The sequence below is a fragment of the Oncorhynchus gorbuscha genome, linkage group LG20 (genome assembly GCF_021184085.1).
Source record: "Oncorhynchus gorbuscha isolate QuinsamMale2020 ecotype Even-year linkage group LG20, OgorEven_v1.0, whole genome shotgun sequence".
NCBI lineage: Eukaryota > Metazoa > Chordata > Actinopteri > Salmoniformes > Salmonidae > Oncorhynchus > Oncorhynchus gorbuscha.
In genome coordinates this window covers 23,092,826-23,113,929 of record NC_060192.1, presented here as the reverse complement: position 1 = coordinate 23,113,929, position 21,104 = coordinate 23,092,826, and the positions used below count along the sequence as shown (strand labels likewise).

The 21,104-nt window shown below is 43.0% G+C and overlaps 1 protein-coding gene across 3 annotated transcripts; it reads left to right on the top strand.

The window, feature by feature from the left end:
• Nucleotides 1-1,665: 1,665 nt before the first annotated feature.
• Nucleotides 1,666-19,359, top strand: LOC124007185 (oxysterol-binding protein 2-like). Of its 3 annotated transcripts, none has more exons than XM_046317570.1 (14): nucleotides 1,666-2,318; nucleotides 4,291-4,496; nucleotides 12,911-13,161; nucleotides 13,424-13,592; nucleotides 13,899-14,022; nucleotides 14,282-14,351; nucleotides 14,817-14,951; nucleotides 15,052-15,297; nucleotides 15,418-15,538; nucleotides 15,689-15,792; nucleotides 17,470-17,565; nucleotides 17,649-17,833; nucleotides 18,031-18,251; nucleotides 18,413-19,359. In XM_046317570.1, exons 1-14 carry the CDS (start codon nucleotides 2,155-2,157, stop codon nucleotides 18,553-18,555), a joined length of 2,235 nt encoding a protein of 744 aa, XP_046173526.1. In that variant the 5' UTR covers nucleotides 1,666-2,154; the 3' UTR covers nucleotides 18,556-19,359. The 3 variants fall into 3 exon arrangements, with proteins under 3 accessions (XP_046173526.1, XP_046173527.1, XP_046173529.1); XM_046317571.1 differs by having other exon boundaries at nucleotides 2,184-2,318; nucleotides 3,274-4,496; XM_046317573.1 differs by having other exon boundaries at nucleotides 2,193-2,318; nucleotides 4,212-4,496.
• Nucleotides 19,360-21,104: the final 1,745 nt, after the last annotated feature.

Sequence of the window (21,104 nt, the reverse complement as noted above, 5' to 3'; positions counted from 1 at the left end):
AGCTAGGGGATACAATATCACATTACAATTACACAAGGACATTAAGGGACATATATATATATATATATATACTTACAATTCTAACAGCTTTTTTGTTAGTAGAGCATTTAACCGTCTTAAAATAAAGTTCAATTTATTTTTGTAGGGTAAGAAAATGTGGTTTTCTGTTTGTAAATTTACATTTGTGTCTATGAAATTTGGCCTAAAGAATAATTAAATGAAATACATTTAAAAAATTAAGCTTATTTCTAACGTATGTTAAGAATCCAAACAGTACATCTCTCCACAATAGTGTAAAATCTTCATAAATGTGTTCAATTATAAACCTACTGATGTCTTGCCACAGTTTTCTTACATGCATACAATGCCAAAAAAGATGCAACACTGTTTCGTAGTCATTACAAAAGGAGCAATTTGAGTTGATGTTTTCCTTAAACTTCTTCATATAGTGGTTGGCAGGATAATATTTATGAATAATTTTAAAGGAAACTTCCTTAATTTTGCTAACAAGTAGGTATGTGTGTGGCAACATCCAAACTTTTTCCCAACAGATATTATCAAAAAATCCATTCCAATAAGGCATGGCATAAGGTATAGATACAACATCCTGCTGAAACAAGGTTCGTATCACTCTGTTGTTGAATGGACCAAAAGAGAAACAAATCTTTCCTACTGATGAGTCAACGGGGTCAATACAAGGTAGGCTCTGAGGGTCAGGTCTTGACAGTTCCTGAATAACATAGCAACGCCTGAGGGAATGGCATCTAAAACAATTGCAAAATCTTTAGGTGTTACAGGGACCTTGTAAAGTGATAAGAATTCCTTATAACTGAGTAAAAGACCCTCTGCATTTACCAGTTGGCTCACCAATAGGATATTATTTCGGAACCAATATTCTAAAAACAAAGAAGTATTTTTATACAATATATCCCGATTATTCCATATATAATATCTGTGTGGAGAAAAATTGTGTTTATAAATTAAGGACCATGATAAGAAAACCTGCCGATGAAAAGCAGAAAGTTTCACTGGAACTTTGTCAATATTATAATTGAAAAACAACATGAAGTTAAGGCCACCAAAAGTAGAGAAGACATGATGAGGAATAACATTCCAGATAGAAGTGGGTCTTCTTAGGAATTGTTTTATCCAATTGATCTGAAAAGTATTATTTAAAGTAGTAAAGTCCAGAAAATTCAGTCCACCATTGTCATAAGTGTTCATTACAAGTTTTCCTAATGTAATGGGTTTCTCCAAAGAAAGTTGAAAAGCATCTGGTCAATCTCCTTGCTTATTTTACTGTGAAGATATAAAGATAGAGCACCATATGTTTGTCGAGAGATACCTTCAGCCTTGGTTATTAGGACTCTACCTTTTAAAGATAAGTCCCTCTGTAGCCCTTGATTTAGCTTCTTCTGTGTGTTTTTAATAAGAGGGTTAATAATTTAGTAAGCCTCTAGACTTCTGATCCTTTCTAATGGTTATGCCTAAATATGTAAGTTCTTATTTTACTGGAATACCGTAATATGAAGGTGTCACACAATCTTTGACAGCTATGAGTTCACATTTATTAATGTTAAGATACAGACCAGACGCTTTAGGGGTAACGTTCGTGAATTGGACCTCCACTTAAAATGGCAATTAAACTGCATCCGGTTTCGACGGGAATTCCCGGAGGGAAAGTGGTGAGGTTTGAGGGGTAAAAAAATAACGTGTTTGGACCGCAGACTGATCTCGCTTCCTCCCATCTTTGAGGACATGTATTTCCTTTGCTTAAGCGGTTACTCGAATATCTTGTCAATATAATAGACAGTCTTTGTCATAAACCAGTGTTGGATTTGGCCGAGCATCTACGCCACACACGTTTCTTTCCCTATTCGCACCAGGATCAGTGCTGAACGCTCGGCTCGGGAGAATCAAGCGAGCTAAACACGGCTTTCATTGCCGTGGTAGCCCCACTCCGTCTAGCTGAACTACTAGTAAATAACTACAGTGGGTTACCTCTTCGGCGTTACTTCATGGGTACGGTGTCGCGGTCGTTCATAAGGCAAGCTAGCGAGCAGTATCATCCCTCCAGCGCTAACTAGTAGCCTGATAACGTTAGCAGCTCAGTGTTGATTCCTTTGACTCCATCTACCGCGGACACTGGTGCAAATGAGTGAACCGGGGAAGAGTTTGCTTTCTTCCCCTACTTCTTCAGGGGGGCAACCTGTGGGGTCTGACACCTACAAAGGCTGGCTGTATAAATGGACTAACTACTTGAAGGGCTACCAACGCCGGTGGTTTGTCCTTAGCAACGGCCTTCTGTCATATTACAGGTAATTGCTAGCAGCTAGCTATGCTACCGTTAGAAAGCTAGTTAGACAGCTAGCTGCGTTAATACAAGCAAAGTCAAGTGCAGTTTAGAACCAATCCCATAGTGACTGTAATTTCAGATGAATCATGTAGTTGACAGTCTATAGACTGCTTGGCGTGCATAATTAATATAAATGCAGCAACGTTAACAGGTGACTTTAGAACTGCTGTAGTTGGACCAATATTACTCACCAAAACAAGTCTGTTAAGATATTTGGCAATTGAGAATAGCATGCCATGATGAGCATCATCCCACAGTAAGGTATTTCTCTAGTCAGTCAATGACTGGGCATAAATGCAGAATGTGTGGGAGACAATTAGGCAAAAGCAGAAAAAAATAAACATATCAGACTCTAAATGAATGAATATACACTCAGTGGACCGTTTATTAGGTACACCCATCTAGTACTTGGTCGGACCCCCCTTAGCCCCGAATAATTCAGGCTGTTATGGAGGCAATGTTCAGGTGCACTGTGACGTTCAAACGTTGCTCAATTGGTATCAAGGGACTCCCCCAGACCATTACACCACCGCCACCAGCCTGTACTGTTGACACTAGGCAGGATGGTGCCATCGACTCATGCTGCTGATTCCAAATCCTGACTCTACCATCAGCATGAGGCAGTAGGGACCGGGATTCGTCGGACCAGGCAATGTTTTTCCACTCCTCAATTGTCCAATGTTGGTGATCACATGCCCACTGGAGCCACGTCTTCTTGTTTTTAGCTGATAGGAGTAGAACTTCGTGTGGTCATCTGCTCCAATAACCCATCCATGATAAGGACCGACGAGTTGTGTGATCCGAGATGCCGTTCTGCACACCAGTGTTGTACTGCGCCGTTATTTGCCTGTTTGTGGCCAGCCTGTTAGCTTGCACAATTCTTGCAATTCTTTCTCAACAGCTGTTTTCGCCCACAGGACTGCCGCTGACTGGATGACGTTTGTTTGTCGCACACTGCCGTGCGTGAAAAGCACAGGAGCCCGGCTGTTTCTGAGATACTGGAATCAGCGCGTATGGCACCGACAATCATACCACGCTCTGTCGCTTAGGTCACTCGTTTTGTCCATTCTAGCCATACTGTTCACATTTTTGTGAACAGGATGGTGTAACTAATAAACTGACCAATGAGTCTATATTCATGGTTGCATACATGATGACATTTGCACATTTCATGTAGATAATTGTTATAGATGAAGCTGTGAATAATATTTTAGGTGAGATTCATATTGGAAGAGCTTTTCTTTTGTGGGTGGGGGGTTATTTTACAGGAATGACTGTCAGCGCGTACGACACTGCATATCTATGTAGCAACCTACGAGACCCACCTAGGGCGTTACATTTCTTTATGATGTATAAGATGTCTGACATGTTTTATCTGATGCTTTTAGAACGTGTGGTCCTCTAATTCAGTAACGACCTTCACAGTTGTTAGGCACAGTTCCCTAAAACCAGTTAAGAGGGATGTCAGCCAGACTGTTAGGCACTCATTGTGAGGTATTTGTCAGAGGTGTGTGTAGACACACTTGGACAACACCACTTTCCCCGGCTGCCCTACAGTGTTTGATGGGAATGCATGACTGCTCTGCCATGTGTGTTTATGTCACTGAACTCTTTGAGTACCAGCACAGAATAAAGAGTTAAATGCCCTGGCATAACCAACGCATGCACATTACACTGACATGCACACACAAATACACTGCCAGGCACTCACATCGGCTATGCTCAAGTAGGTGCAGGTGTAACAAACCATGAGATACTGTACTCCTAGGAAATATAAATAAATGCATGTGTGTGTGGCTGGATTTGTGTGGTGTGCATGTGTGTGTGCCGTGTTGTGACATTTCTGTCTCTGTAGAACTAGATTTAGTCAGCAGACTCTTCCCTTGTCTCTGTGTGTGTACGTGTGTTGGTGTGTGTGCGTCTCTGTGCATTAGGACTCAGGCAGAGATGGCCCACACTTGCCGTGGCACCATCTCCCTGACCACGGCACACATTGAAGTGGGTGACGCGTGCCACCTGGTGCTAACCAGCGGAGGGCGGAGCTACCACCTGAAGGCCACCTCAGATGGGGAGAGTCAGCGCTGGGTCTCTGCCCTCCAACAGGCTAAGGCCAACGCCAGTCACATGATGCACCAATCGGGTGAGAGACTGGAAAATTATATGTTTGAGTGGATTGGGACGTTTTTAAATGGTAGAGTGGGTGAAGAATGTTTAGCTTACATTCAAAATAAATTATGACAACACTGTATGATTTGTGGCTTACTGCTGTACATGACACAGTGATTTGTGATCCTTTTGAAAGGAATTAGAATTTACATTATGAAAAAGTTATGCCGAAGTATTGAGACTAGGATATTTGACCTTTTACCTTTACCTTGTCTCATTGGAGGTGAAAATGTATATTGGGACATTAACTGCAGGTTCTGTTTTTGGAATTTAAGGTTAGGCACCCGAGGTAAACAAATCTTATAATGTAGCGTTCCGTGTCAAGGTTACCAGCGTCATTCATGCAATCAACCACAAGGTGGCTTGCTCAATAAATGTTGACAGTTTGGGACAAGTGTTCCTGTTTTCTCAATTTTTTATTTTACCTTTATTTAACTAGGCAAGTCAGTTAAGAACAAATTCTTATTTTCAATGACGGCATAGGAACAGTGGGTTAACTGCCTTGTTCAGGGGCAGAACAACCGATTTGTACCGTGTCAGCTCAGGGATTCGAACTTGCAACCTTTCAGTTACTACTCCAACGCTCTAACCAATCACTAGGCGACCCTGCCGCACCACTAGGCGACCCTGCCGCACCACTAGGCTACCCTGCCGTATAATGCAACATTTGAATATAATTCTTGTGGTGGTTGGTTCTGTTCCATTAAAAACCTCCAATGGAGACTGTCACTTATCAGTCATTTCAACAAGCTATCGTGTGGCTTTTTTGCTAATTGCATTGCTAAGAGTGGGCACTGCTCTGGTGTCCTTGAGAATTCATTTTCTTGATTGAACTGTAGTTTTGAGCTGTCTTCACCGATTGCTGGTTTAAGTCCAGTTCTCTGATATGCACTTAATGAGCTTGTGGAAGAGAGGGTGACTGCGAAGGATGGTGCAAGGGCACAGCTTGTAATGACATCTCTTTCTCTTCTCTCTCTGCTCTACATCTCATTTCTATCTTCCCTCACACACTTGCTCTCTCTTTCTCTCCATACCCCTCCCTTTTTGAGTATGACGACAGCCGGAGTTGAATGAAGTGACCTTCCAGCATTTATACTCCTCCTCCCACTGCTATGGGGAGAGAGAGATGCTTCATATTTCCACTAAGACTATTTTTCTCTATCTGCACTGTAGAGAAAGAGATTCAGTGCAGCCTCCTAATGAGTTTTCCTCTGTAAGTATTTATTACCTGCAATAACTATATTGAGGAAATAATTGTCAAGTTAGCTATAGTGGAGGGGTTGTGTGTGTGTGTGTTTGTGAGTGGATTCATTCCCTGTGTGGTACTGTGTCCTCATGGTAATTCACTTTGACAGTCAGTGGGGTAAACTTCATTTATCAGCTGCACACTGGAACAAATGTGAGTACCTGATTATTAAATGTTATTTGGCATCTTTAATGTGTCCGCTTCTCTTTGAGGCAATGCTCAGTCAGAGATGTATCTTTAGCTCCTTACTGATTTGAACTGACCTAGATATGACAGATGGTGGTAATACATGTAATGCACGTTTTTCTACAGATTGGATTTATGACTGATTTTCTCTGGGATCTGCATTCATTCATAGGAGAGGGGTTATGCCTCTGCTTCGTTCCACAGTACTCTTAGCCTCTGAAGGGTTTGTCTGTGTATGCTTGTGTTTATGGACATGGGTTTAAACTTTAAAGTCATCTGTTTGTTTACTTAACCTTTATTTAACGGGTCAGTTAAGAACAAATTCTTACATCCTGGTGAGTCAGGGAAGTCAGTTGAGAAAATATTCTTATTTACAATAACAACCTGGCAAGTGGCTATGGTCAATGTGGTCAAACAGATGTAGCGAATGAAGCTACGCTAAGTCACTGAACAGCATTTGTAGGATCTGAACCCATTTAGATGATTCTCCATTCGCCCATGGCCCAGAAACTGCTGAAACTTCAGTAATATAGGACAATGGACACTTGTGGTGCAATAATAGTAAACATTCCTCTCGCAGAGCTGTGGATTTTAATTAGGTATTAGCCTCATGATCTCTGCTTTAATTCCCTGGTCACTGAGATTGGGCACCGTTGAAGAGTTGCCCCCATATTTAGGAGCTGTCATTGTTGTTGTGGTATTGTTTTGTACCAGGGGAAGTTAATCCGATTGGTGTTTACTGAAGGTGTGTGTGTGTGTGATCTGATGATTATAACAGAGGTCTTCACTAATTAGATTCTAGATGATGATAGATGAACACACCAGTTGTCTTAGATGATTGCAGCAGAGCAAGACGTTTTTTGCTGGCAACTTTAACATGCCGCCAGATTTTTGCCGACTTTCCTTTATATCTGAAAGGTATTGCCGGCAACAAAGCCTGTACTTTTATTTCCGCCAACCGACCTGGTCATAATTTTGGTAAGATGTTTAAAAGTCCCGCCAACCCATCAATATAAAGTATTCATACCCCTTGATTTACAGTGCCTTCAGAAAGTATTCATACCCCTTGATTTACAGTGCCTTCAGAAAGTATTCATACCCCTTGATTTATCTAATGAAAATTAAATACAGATATGTAATTTACATAAGTATTCACACTGCTGAAACAATACTTTGTAGAAGCACCTTTGGCAGCAATTACAGCTGTGAGTCTTTTAGGGTAAGTCTCTTTCCACACCTGGATTGTGTAACATTTGCCAATTATTATTTTCAGATTTCTTCAAGCTCTGTCGAATTGGTTGTTGATCATTGCTACACTACCATTTTCATGTCTTGCCATATATTTTCAATTAGATTCAGTGGTGGAAAAAGTACAGAATTGTCATACTTGAGTAAAATTAAAGATGCCTTATAAGAAAATGACTCAAGTAAAAGTGAAAGTCACCCAAATACTACTTCAATAAGTAATATACAAGTATTTGGATTTAAATATACTTAAGTATCAAAAGTAAATGTAATTGCTAAACTATACTATAAGTATAAATAATTTCAAATGTCTTATATTAAGCAAACCAAACTATTCTATTTTTTAAAATGTATTTATGGATAGCCAGGGTCACACTCCAACGCTCAGACTATAGGTCGACCGATTAATCGGAATGGCCGATTTAATTAGGGCCAATTTCGGCCTCCAGGGTGGCGCAGTGGTCTAAGGCACTGCAGTGCTAGCTGTGCCACCAGAGACTCTGGGTTCAGGCTCTGTCGCAGCCGGCCACGACCGGGAGGTCCATGGGGCGACGCACAATTGGCCTAGCGTCGTCCCGAGTTATAGGGAGGGTTTAGCCGGTAGGGATATCCTTGTCTCATCGCGCACTAGCGACTCCTTTGGTGGGCCGGGTGCAGTGCACGCTGACCAGGTCGCTAGGGGCACGGTGTTTCCTCCGACACAATCTTAACATAATCAAGTTAACTACACATGGTTGATGATATTACCAGTTTATCTAGCTTGTCCTGCGTTGAATATAATTGAAGCGGTGCCTATTAATTTGTCATTGAATCACAGCGTACTTTGCCAGACGGGTGATTTAACAAGAGCATTCACGAAAAAAGCACTGTCGTTGCACCAATGTGTACCTAACCATAAACATCAATGCCTTTCTTAAAGTCAATACACAAGTATATATTTTTAAACCTGCATATTTAGTTAATATTGCGTGCTAACATGAATGTCTTTTAACTAGGGAAATCGTCACTTTCCTTCCGTTCTGTACAAGCAGAGTCTGGGTAAATGCAGCTGTTTGGGCCGCCTGGCTCGTTGCGAACTGTGTGAAGACCATTTCTTCCTAACAAAGACCATAATTAATTTTCCAGAATTTTACATAATTATGACATAACATTGAAGGTTGTGCAATGTAACAGCAATATTTAGACTTATGGATGTCACCTGATAGATAAAATACGGAACGGTTCTGTATTTCACTGAAAGAATAAACGTTTTGTTTTCGAAATGATAGTTTACGGATTTGACCACATTAGTGACCTAAGGCTCGTATTTCTGTGTGTTATTATATTATAATTAAGTCTATGATTTGATAGAGCAGTCTGACTGAGCGGTGGCAGGCAGCAGCAGGCTCGTAAGTATTCATTCAAATAGCACTTTCGTGCATTTGCCAGCAGCTCTTCGCTGTGCTTCAAGCATTGAGCTGTTTATGACTTCAAGCCTATCATCTCCCAAGATTAGGTTGGCAATACTAAAGTACCTATTAGAACATCCAATGTTCAAAGGTATATGAAATACAAATGGTATAGAGAGAAATAGTCCTATAATAACTACAACCTAAAACTTCTTACCTGGGAATATTGAAGACTCATGTTAAAAGGAACCACCAGCTTTCATATGTTCTCATGTTCTGAGCAAGGAACTTAAACATGACCTTTTTTTACATGGCACATGTTGGACTTTTACTTTCTTCTCCAACACTTAGTTTTTGCATTATTTAAACCAAATTGATCATGTTTCATTATTTATTTGAGACTAAATTGATTTTATTGATGTATTATATTAAGTTAAAATAAGTGTTCATTCAGTGTTGCTGTAATTGTTATTATATATACAGTATATATATATATCTATCTCGGCCAATTAATCGGTATCGGCTTTTTTTTTTGGGGGTCTTCCAATAATCGGTATCGGCGTTGAAAAGTCATACTCGGTTGACCTCTAACTCAGACGTCATTTACAAATGAAGCATTTGTGTTTAGTGAGTCCGCAAGATTCGAGCCAGTAGAGATAACCAGGGATGTTCTCATGATAAGTGTGTGAATTGGACCATTTTCATGTCCTGCTAAGTCTTAAAAATGTACTTTTGGGTGTCAGGGATAATATATGGAGTAAAAAGTAAATAATTGTCTTTAGAAAGTTGTCATAAATAGTAAAGTACAGATACCCCCAAAAACTATTTAAGTAGTATTTTTACTTAAGTACTTTACAGCACTGAGTAAATTTAAGTCAGACCTATAACTCGGCCACTCAGGAACATTCACTGCCTTCTTGGTAAGCAACTCCAGTGTAGATTTGGCCTTGTGTTTTAGGTTATTGTCCTGTTGAAAGGTGAATTAATCTCCCAGTGTCTGGTGGAAAGCATACTAAATCAGGTTTTCCTCTAGGATTTTGCCCATGCTTAGCTCCATTCTGATTCTTTTTTCATCCTGACAAACTCCCCAGTCCTTAATGATTACAAGCATACCCATAACATGATGCAGCCACCACTATGCTTGAAAATATGGAGACCCCAGGTGTCCTTCTTTTCACTCTGTCAATTAGGTTAGTATTGTGGAGTAACTACAATGTTGTTGATCCATCTTCAGTTTCCTCATCACAACCATTAAACTCTGTAACTGTTTTAAAATTACCATTGGCCTAATGGTGAAATCCCTGAGCAGTTTCCTTCTTCTCCTGAAACTGAGTTAGGAAGGACGCCTGACTGGGTGCGTTGATACACCACCCAAAGCCTAATTAATAACATTATGGGGTATTGTGTGTAGATCAGTGATACAGAATCTCAATTGAATCCATTTGAAATTGAGGCTGTAACACAACAACATTTGGTAAAGTGAAGGGGTGGGAATGCTTTCTGAAGGCACTAAGTGTCCACTCGTAACACCTTACAGTAGCTCACACCACCTGTCTCTCCTCTTTCCTTACTCCTTCTCCTGGCATCTTTCCTTTGCCCATCCCCATTGTGGGTTCCCTCTCCATCACTGTCACACATGAGTCATTCAGATCTATGAGTCATGGCCATCTCTATCAATTATCTGCTGACATGTTTTCCTCTGACTCCCACACATGACAGATGATGATGTGTACTTAACGATCGCACAGACATACCATGCAGCCCTCCTCATCTCCTTCTACTGTGTAGCAGATATTACTCACAGTTAATTTAGACTACATTATCACAATCCATTTAGACTACATTATCACCGTGCATTTAGGCTACATTATCACAGACATTTCCTAGGATGGGTGTGCTTCTATTCAGAGTCACAGGTTTGGTGACTATGCTAAAACAATTGTGCACTGGTAGAGCAGCTGTCAGAGAGAGAGAGAGAGAGATCTCTCCTGGGTGCTCTTATCTGTCTCTCTCCCCATGTGTTGGGAGAGAGACATCCCAACACTCATGCTGCCAAACATACCCTTGTAAAACTGACCATCCTACCAATCCTCGACTTTGGCGATGTCATTTACAAAATAGCCTCCAATACCCTACTCAACAAATTGGATGCAGTCTATCACAGTGTAATCCGTTTTGTCACCAAAGCCCCATATACTACCCACCATTGCGACCTGTACGCTCTCGTTGGCTGGCCCTCGCTTCATACTCGTCGCCAAACCCACTGGCTCCATGTCATCTACAAGACCCTGCTAGGTAAAGTCCCCCCTTATCTCAGCTCGCTGGTCACCATAGCATCTCCCACCTGTAGCACACGCTCCAGCAGGTATATCTCTCTAGTCACCCCCAAAACCAATTCTTTCTTTGGCCGCCTCTCGTTCCAGTTCTCTACTGCCAATGACTGGAACGAACTACAAAAATCTCTGAAACTGGAAACACTTATCTCCCTCACTAGCTTTAAGCAACAACTGTCAGAGCATCTTACAGATTACTGCACCTGTACATAGCCCACCTATAATTTAGCCCAAACAACTACCTCTTTCCCAACTGTATTTAATTAATTAATTTATTTTGCTCCTTTGCACCCCATTATTTTTATTTCTACTTTGCACATTCTTCCATTGCAAAACTACCATTCCAGTGTTTTACTTGCTATATTGTATTTACTTTGCCACCATGGCCTTTTTTGCCTTTACCTCCCTTCTCACCTCATTTGCTCACATTGTATATAGACTTGTTTATACTGTATTATTGACTGTATTGTTTGTTTTACTCCATGTGTAACTCTGTGTCGTTGTATCTGTCGAACTGCTTTGCTTTATCTTGGCCAGGTCGCAATTGTAAATGAGAACTTGTTCTCAACTTGCATACCTGGTTAAATAAAGGTGAAATAAAAAAATAAAAAACATGTTTCATCAGACCACTGCAGATGTCTGAAGGAGTTTTCACTCTCATTTTAATTTTCCCCTGAGAGCTCATAAATCCACTTTCCATTATTTTGTTTTTTCTCTAATAACAGCATGGGAGTCATTCACTATTGTCTGGCGATCCAAGGATGCTCTGCCTGACACTGGCCTTGAGTCAGACAACCTGCCTGGGAGATGTTAGCTTATATATGCACGCATGTCACATGAAGCAGGCAAATGCAGAAGCTGATGGATTTGGCCCAGAGCTGTGTTTTTACGGTAGGATCTATTGTAGGTATTTGTGATTATTTACATGGTTTATTCTGACATTTACTTACAACCACTGGATTCACGCTACAGTAGTGTTTGAGTTTGGCAAAGTTCTGTCGATATGGAGATGAGTAGCCTAGCTTTTATTTCTAGACAGCAAGTGTTGTTTATAATTTGAGTTGTTCTGATTTGGGGCTTTTTGATGCCTCTGGCACCATGTAAAGTGTAAGGGTCTTACAATGTTGTTTTCTCTAGCGTTCCATCTTGTCCAATGTCCTAGACTACCAGTGAACAGTAGGATTCAAGTTATGAGGTGTCAATAATCTAGTCTACAGGGTAGGACTCCAGATGACTTTGTTGTTGTAGGATGCAGATGGCAGAGTTGTGGAGATCTAGGTGACCGTGGCGGGTGTCTCAGACACCAGGCTCCTGCAGCTCTGAGATGTCTGTAACACTGCTGCTCTCACTGAGAGACTTGTCTGTCTGTTCCGCCTGTCCTCTCTCTCTCTGAGATCATTAAAATCCACATCATGATGCACCCCAGGAATATGTCTGCCTCTCCTGGTACTGGTCGATTTACTTCCTCTTGCTGCCTGTGACTGATGGTACCAACACGGGGGAGGAGCGGAGGGAAGTGAAGTGCGTCATTGGTTTTCTCCCTCCACTGTGTTTCCACAGCGACCATAGAAATGTAATTCATAGCTTCCTGTCGGGGGGGGGGATCACAACGGTTGATCTCTCTTTCCGTCTCACACTCTCAATCTATTCCCATACATAACTTCACATCTCTGTAGAATCTCTCCATCTTTGTTTCCATATCTCTTTGTCAGTGATAAGTTATTTTGTCTCTGCCTGCATCACAACTATTTTTGTCTACAGTATCTCTACCTCATCTTCTCGTCCATAATGGAAACTGTATGACCATCCGAGGGCACGAAAGGAAAGAATACATTCCGCCCTTCAAATCAATCATCATGTCTTCTCCACTTGCAGATTTATAGAGTCAATGCTATTTTAAGAATATGGCTTTGTAAGCAAATGCCTGACTGAATGGAACAAATTCAGTGCTGCTCCCTCTAACCATCCCCACCACCCTCTGTCTGTACAGATGACTCTGGAGACGAGGCCCCTGTGCCCCAGCCTGACCGAGCCCTGACCCAGGGGGCTCTGAAGACCCTTGCCAGTAAGCTGGACGACCTGAGCACCTGCAACGAGCTAATCGGCAAGCACGGCGCCGCCCTGCAGCGATCCCTCAGCGAGCTCGAGGACCTGCGCACGGCCACTGACGGCACCGACAAACTCAAGACTGTCAACGAGCGTGCCACACTCTTCCGCATCACCTCCAATGCTATGATCAATGTGAGGACCGACTCACTTTGCTAACACTTTGCCAACATTTCAGTAAAGCACCTACTGGCTAATTCAATCAATTTTTCAGTATAACCAATGCTAGTAGTCATCCTACTGCTTTGATCAATACAACAATAAGAACTCTTAATGCCATGATCAATGGGAGTGTTTATTATATTGGACTGTGTCTTGTACCTATGCTCTGTAACTTTAGAGGTGTCATTGATATATTGTCACCTCTGTGGCTGCCTTCTCCTCTGTATGGTCTCAGGCCTGTAGGGACTTCCTGGACGTAGCAGAGACACACAGCCGGAGGTGGCAGAGAGCCCTGCAGTATGAGAGAGAACAGCGTCACCACCTGGAGGAGACTATTGAACAGCTAGCCAAGCAGCACAACAGCCTGGAGAGGGCCTGGAGAGAGGCTCCCAGCACACACCCAGGTCAGAGGTGCGCACACACACACCAGTCTGTTCTCTCATATTTGATTAAGATTAGAAAACACTCAATGGTTTAAGCTCCTACCGTGAAGGTAGTTTGGTGCAGTTTATTGCTTGGTATGGATTGGAATCTCACAAGAAACTGTCCCTCCTCTGGTCATCCCTGGCACTGCATTCATAGTGGGATGTCGCTGGTTTATCTTTCAGAATATCATTTATTGTAGCATAAATGCACTCCGGTTTGAGAAATAAGATCTACACAAACAAAACACCCTAACTCAAACTGTAATTATCCTGTGTACCTGGCAGACGGAGGTGAGAGAACGCAGGAGGGTGACGCCAGTGATGAGAATGAAGACACAGAGTTCTTTGATGCCATGGAGGACTCCCCTGCCTTCATCACAGTGACCACCTCTGACCACACCCAGCACAGGTCAGTCAGGGTCACTGGGATGCAACCCTGATGAAGGAAGCTTGCTGTTGAAACATGAGTTATTACATGTGTTGCATCAGATTCAGAACCAGTCCGGGTCACTGACCTGATCTCTACTGATCATGGGGCCAAGTAGAGTTCATTCCTATAGCTATGTAATATGACGATGCTAGCATAATTCATTAGGCTTTAAAATGTATAATGAATTCATTTGACTGTGTTTTGTGTATATGGTAGTTGTAGTGTGTTTGTGTTTCAGACGCTCCGGCAGTGACCAGAGTATCATGAGTGGAGGATTACCCAATAGTGAATGGAGCCACAATGAGAATGTGAGTCTGCAGTCTTAAGCTTTACCACCTCTTTACACACAGAGGTTTAGTAAATCATAGGCAAGGTTATCTTACCTTAGGGCAGGGATCATCAACTAGATTCAGCTGCGGGCCAATTTGTTTTTCATGAGTATATGGTCGGGGGGCCGGAACCTAATTACAAATGATTTGTATTACTGTAAATTAACTGCAAATTAACCACAAGAAATTAAAACCTATTAAATTTAAACCTTGCTTACATTTGTATACGGTCACGTGTCTCTATTATGTGTGGGAATACGTGTTTTTTCTCTGAAAACTTGGGGGGCCAAAAAAAAAAAGTGCCCGTGGGACACCAGTTGGGGAACCCTGCCTCAGGGATTGTATGATACAATACTTTAGGGTGAAATAATATTTGTTGAGGTCTATCCTGTAATACCTCTGCTTACCTGATTAACTGTGGTTGACCATGCATGTGTTCCTCAGGACTCTGGCTCCAACAACGTCCAGCTGCATAGAGTTAGACGGAGCCGCATCCCAAACAAACCCAACTACTCCCTTAACCTGTGGAGCATCATGAAGAACTGCATCGGCAAGGAGCTGTCCAAGATCCCCATGCCTGTAAGAGAAACGAGAAGTGATTATACAGTCTGTACTAGTGTTTGTGTATTAAACGCAGGACGCAACTCCAATGTGTGTCTGCCTGCAATTGTGACCTCAGGTAAACTTCAACGAGCCCCTGTCGATGCTGCAGCGTCTAACTGAGGATCTAGAGTACAGTGACCTGCTGGACCGGGCGGCTCGCTGCGAATCGTCCCTGGAGCAGATGTGCCTGGTGGCAGCCTTCTCTGTGTCCTCCTACTCGACCACCATCCACCGCACTGCCAAGCCCTTCAACCCCCTGCTGGGGGAGACCTACGAGCTGGACCGGCTGGATGACTTCGGCTACCGCTCCATCTGCGAACAGGTCAGACACAACGAACACCCCGGCACGCTCTCTCTCTGAAGCATGTCTAAGATGCACAGAGACAAACAGAATGACCCTCGCACTACTGACAATGTCACCCTCCTCCTCCTGCTCTCTCAGGTCAGTCACCACCCCCCAGCTGCCGCCCACCATGTGACGTCACAACGAGGCTGGACCCTGTGGCAGGAGATCACTATCGACAGCAAGTTCAGAGGGAAATACATCTCTGTAATGCCATTAGGTGAGCCGTGCATACCCAGTATGTACACTGTCCTCCAATATGCACTAAATACTGGTTACATATACAGAACCATGTCACATAGCTATTTCAAATCCATGTTAATTAGACATTTTGTACGACGCTGTTTATTTGAATGCTCTTTCTCTCTAGGCTGCATCCACCTGCAGTTCCACTCCAGTGGGAATCACTATGTGTGGGGGAAAGTCACCTCCACGGTGCACAACATCATAGTGGGCAAACTGTGGATTGACCAGGTGAGTGTCTCACATATTTAATGTGTGTTTGTATATTTGTATACAGTCCGTTTGTCCCTATTGTTTATATGGTGAAAAATGAAGGGGAAAAAAAGACCTATATTGTCACAGCTATGTAATCCTGCAGCAACAGGATTTGAACATTTAGTCCTTAATGGTGCTTGATTGGTGGTTGGGCTATTGGCTGGCCAAAAGTAGGCTGCATGAAAAGTGCAATACTCTTAATGTAACTGTGGGTCTTCAGTGAATGTATGTAAAACACAAAGTTGTTCTGCGGCGCATGACAATTTTCAGCAACAAAAGAGTGATCAAATGAAGTGCGGCACAGGAGGTTGAGGCAGCTTCATTGAGGAGGACGGGGTCACAGTAATGACTGGGGTGGAATGGTATCGAATACATCAAACAAATCAAATGTATTTATAAAGCCCTTCTTACATCAGCTGATGTCTCAAAGTGCTGTACAGAAACCCAGCCTAAAACCCCAAACAGCAAGCAATGCAGGTCTAGAAGCACGGTGGCCGATCATAGCCGATCATTCAGAGTATCACTAACGCACCTGCTGTCTCAAGAGAGAGTTGAACACAGCAGGTCTGGGACAGGTAGCACGTCCGGTGAACAGGTCAGGGTTCCATAGCCGCAGGCAGAACAGTTGAAACTGGACAGCAGTACGGCCAGGTGGACTGGGGACAGCAATGAGTCATCAGGCCAGGTAGTCCTGAAGCATGGTCTTAGGGCTCAGGTCCTCCGATAGAGAGAGAAAGCAAGAAAGAGAGAAAATTAGAGAGAGCATGCTTAAATTCACACACGGCACTGGATAAGACAGGAGAAATACTCCAGATGTAACAGACTGGCCCTAGCCCTCCGACACAAACTACTTCAGCATTAATTCTGGAGGCTGAGACAGGAGGGGTCGGGAGACACTGTGGCCCCATCCGATGATACCCCCGGACAAGGCCAAACAGGCAGTATATAACCCCACCCACTTTGCCAAAGTACAGCCCCCACACCACTGGAGGGATAGCTTCAACCACCAATTTACCACCCTGAGACAAGGCCGAGTATAGCCCACAAAGATCTCCGCCACGACACAACCCAAGGGGGGGCACCAACCCAGACAGGAAGATCACGTCAGTGACTCAACCCACTCAAGTGACGCAACCCTCCTAGGGACGGCATGGAAGAGCACCAGTAAGCCAGTGACTCAGCCCCTGCAATAGGGTTAGAGGAAAATCATCCCAGTGGAGAGAGGGGAACCGGCCAGGCAGAGACAACGACATGGTTTCCATGTGTTTGATTCCGGACATTATTATGAGCTGTCCTCCCCTCAGCAGCCTCCTGTGGTGGGTGGTGTTGTAGAGAATCTGCCTCACTCTGCTCTCTCTCATTATGTCTGCATGAATCATCAGGTCTCCATGTTTGCCAAAAACACAATCCAATCTGTTTTTTCCCATCTATTCATCCCTCCCTGTCCTGCTTTGCTGTCCTCACTCTCAACATTGTCCCTCATGATTAATGACACCAATAGTAATGATTATGATATATTGCTAACATTGATAAACCAGAAGTATTTTGTAATAATATTGTTGACCGTGTGTCGATAATGCTGAAGCTAATTTCCACCAGGAGAATCATCAGCCTGTGGCATGGGATAAATAGCCTGTGTTTTTCTCTTTGTAGTCTGGGGACATTGAAATAGTCAACCACAGGACCAAGGACACCTGCCACCTCAAGTTTGTCCCTTACAGTTATTTCTCCAGAGACCTCTCACGCAAGGTAAATCTATGGTTTTAGAAACAAGAGGCAGTCCTTCCCACATCCTCAATGTCTCCTCCCTCCCTCTGATGTTGTGACTCCAGGTGACAGGTGTGGTAGCAGATAGCGAGGGCACGGCCCATCACATTATGTCTGGTACCTGGGACGACAAGATGGAGAGCGCCAAGATAGTGGAGAGTAGCCGGGGATGTGGAGGGTCAGAGGGCAAACAGAAGACCCTCTATCAGACCCTCCAGCCCAAAGTGCTGTGGAAGAAATACACTCTCCCGTAAGATCAGTCTGCCTGCATATTATCAAGTCAGCCTTAAGCACATAAACCTATTTATACAACCATTTTGATTCCTCTCCTCTTGCATCCTTACGACACTTCTTACTCCCACATCACTACCCGTCGCTCCTCGCCCTCTCCCTCTCTGTCCATCCTATCTATCTGTATCACCTCAGTGTTTTCTCTCCACTCCCCAGGGAAAATTCTGAGAACATGCACTTCTTCTCCTCCCTGGCCCTGACACTGAACGAGCCTGAGGAGGGCGTGGCTCCGACTGACAGCCGCCTGAGGCCCGACCAACGGCTGATGGAGGCGGGGCTTTGGGACGAGGCCAACGCCCACAAACAGCGTCTGGAGGAACGACAAAGGCTGGAGAGGAGGAAGAGGGAGGCACAAGCTACACAGGTCCTGGAAGAAGGTGAGGAGGGTAGTGGAAGGACTTGATAAAGGACATCTCAAGAGAGATTACAGTATAGAAACTAGGAAGCAAAAGTGTGACAATTGCAATACAGTGTATGTCAGCAAGATGTTACCCATATTGAGTTACATATGTGTATGTTTGTGTCTCTGACTCCTTAGGCCAAGACATCGAGGGCTTCCAGCCACTGTGGTTTGAGAGGAGGACAGATGATTCAACGGGGGAGAGCACTTACGTGTACAGGGGTGGATACTGGGAGGCCAAAGACAAACAGGACTGGAGCCAAAGCCCTGAGATCTTCTAAGGCTCCACCCTGGGACTGTGACATCACTGGAGGGCAGAGCTGAGGGACTGATGGACAAGCAGAGGGAGGGGTCCACATGCTGCAAACACATTGACATGTGGCCAACTCTTTGTCCATGTGTGTGTATTTGTGTGTGTTCCAGAAAGACGGAGCCCTCCATGCCAAACTTCAAGAACATTCTCTGTCCCCATCACTGACCAGTGTGTTTCGCAAACATGGCCTCGTGCGTGCGTGCGTGCGTGCGTGCGTGCGTGCGTGCGTGCGTGCGTGCGTGCGCGTGCGTGCGTGCGTGCGTGCGGCAACAGAGTAAAGTTAGAGAGACAACCTATTTGAGATATTTTGATTAAGAGTTACAAAATAGAGCTTTTGCATGGAAACCCATATTTATTTGAGGTGGTATGTCTCGTGGTGCCTGGTGCCCCATTGATCTGGTAATAAAGTAATAGCTACCGTAAGTGTATAATATTATAGAATAATATTGGGACAATTGAATGGATAAGAAGGGGGGAAAGTGAAAGAGGTTGTGTTTTGGTTCTAGGATGTCCTGTTCCAGTCTGAGCAACTATCTCAATATATACCAAGGGTACAAAACATTAGGAACACCTTCTTAATATTGAGTTGCACCACCTGCTGCCCTCAGAACAGCGTCAATTCGTTGGGGAATGGACTACAATGTGTCAAGCGTTCCACAGGGATGCTGGCTCATGTTGACTCCAATGCTTCCCACAGTTGAGTCAAGTTGGCTGGATGTCCTTTGGGTGGTGGACCATTCTTGATACACACAGGAAACTGTTAAGCATGAAAAACCCAGCAGCATTGCAGTTCTTGACACACGCAAACCGGTGTGACTGGCACCTACTACCATACCCTGTTCAAAGATGCTTACATATTTTGTCTTGCACAATCACTCTCTGAATGGCACACATACACAAACCGTGTCTCAAGGCTTGAAAATCCTCCTTTAACCTGTCTCCTCTCTTCCAGCTACACTGATTTGAAGCAGAATTTTTTTAGGTGACAGCAATAAGGGATCAAAGCTTTCACCTGGATGCCGTGTCATGGAAAGAGCAGGTGTTCCTAATGTTTTGAATACTTTAATATCTATATGTAACTATGCATATCTATATGTAACTATGCATATCTATATGTAACTATGCATATCTATATGTAACTATGCATATCTATATGTAACTATGCATATCTATATGTAACTATGCATATCTATATGTAACTATACATATCTATATGTAACTATACATATCTATATGTAACTATGCATATCTATATGTTACATTGTGCAGTGCCAGTGTTTCCTTCCATTGCAACAGCTAGGCACTCCCCAGATTTGTAACTTAACAGTGCATTTCTGCAGTGCATGAAAACACCCATGTAGTGGACGCTGATATCACTGAATACTTTTGATCTGTACAGACCTCATCTCAGAAACCAAGAACTAAAGTATTTACCAGTTATGTTACATGCGTCTTTCCATGAGCGATTAGTACAGACCAAAAACTGTAGGGGAATTTTGAGTATGTAAGAAGCTACCGACGATTATGATCATTCGTAAACGATATCGATTGTGTTCTAATGTCTTGATTTCTCAAATGTTGATGAGGGTGCATTATGAACAGACAAAATGTTAAATCTTAACAAATGATTCCACCCTGTGCAATGAAATGTTTCAATGTCTTATATATTTTTTTAAATATTAAGAAATCGTCTGAATTATACTATAGGATGTGTAATGTCGAGTTGCACAGTGCAAAGGAGGTGTGTACTCCAACTATTACACATCTTTGTGTTTGACTGCAGGCATTTAAACATGCACCATCAATGAACTCAGACCAGTGTTGTGGCACCACTTGTAGCTAATGCATGGTTTAATGTGCTCATGCACTGCTGCCTAGTATTAATTAGGCATTAGCCTCAATAGTCGTTTCTAGACTTCACTCACAGAAGAACATTGTGTGAATTCACCTCTTGTGCCCTAGGTCTTCGAAAATTGACTTTTTTTTTTGCTTGAACAAACAAACTGTCTCAATGTGGTCTTTGTAAACATCCACAGTGTTATCAGAGATCGTCTATAATGTAGTAACCAGCTTTGGTGTCATGCAGTTCTCAACTCAAGACATAGATGAAAAATAAATTAGACAAGTTGAAGACTTGGAGATTTCCCCTGGGACAGTCTGTCTGATCTGGGCTAGCCGGTCTGATGGGGCTGCACACTCCACATTACTCGTTTGACGTTATCTTGAGCACACATGTATTCAAGGTACCACTCAATAAAAGCAATTCAATCTAATTATGTGCACTTTATTGGCTTGCCAGATTTGTAATCATGATAAATCTTCATCTTCAACTGACCTCAACCTGAGGATGAAAAATATTTGTTGTTTTTAATGTTGCTGCAGTTGCACTTACATCCAGCAGGTGCCACTATAGCCTACATTTTTATATTGCTGATGTAATGCCATGTTCACTTAAATTTAAAAAAAGCTTCATTCTGACATCGGGCTTGAATTGTCAAATGCCATGTAAGTATTCAA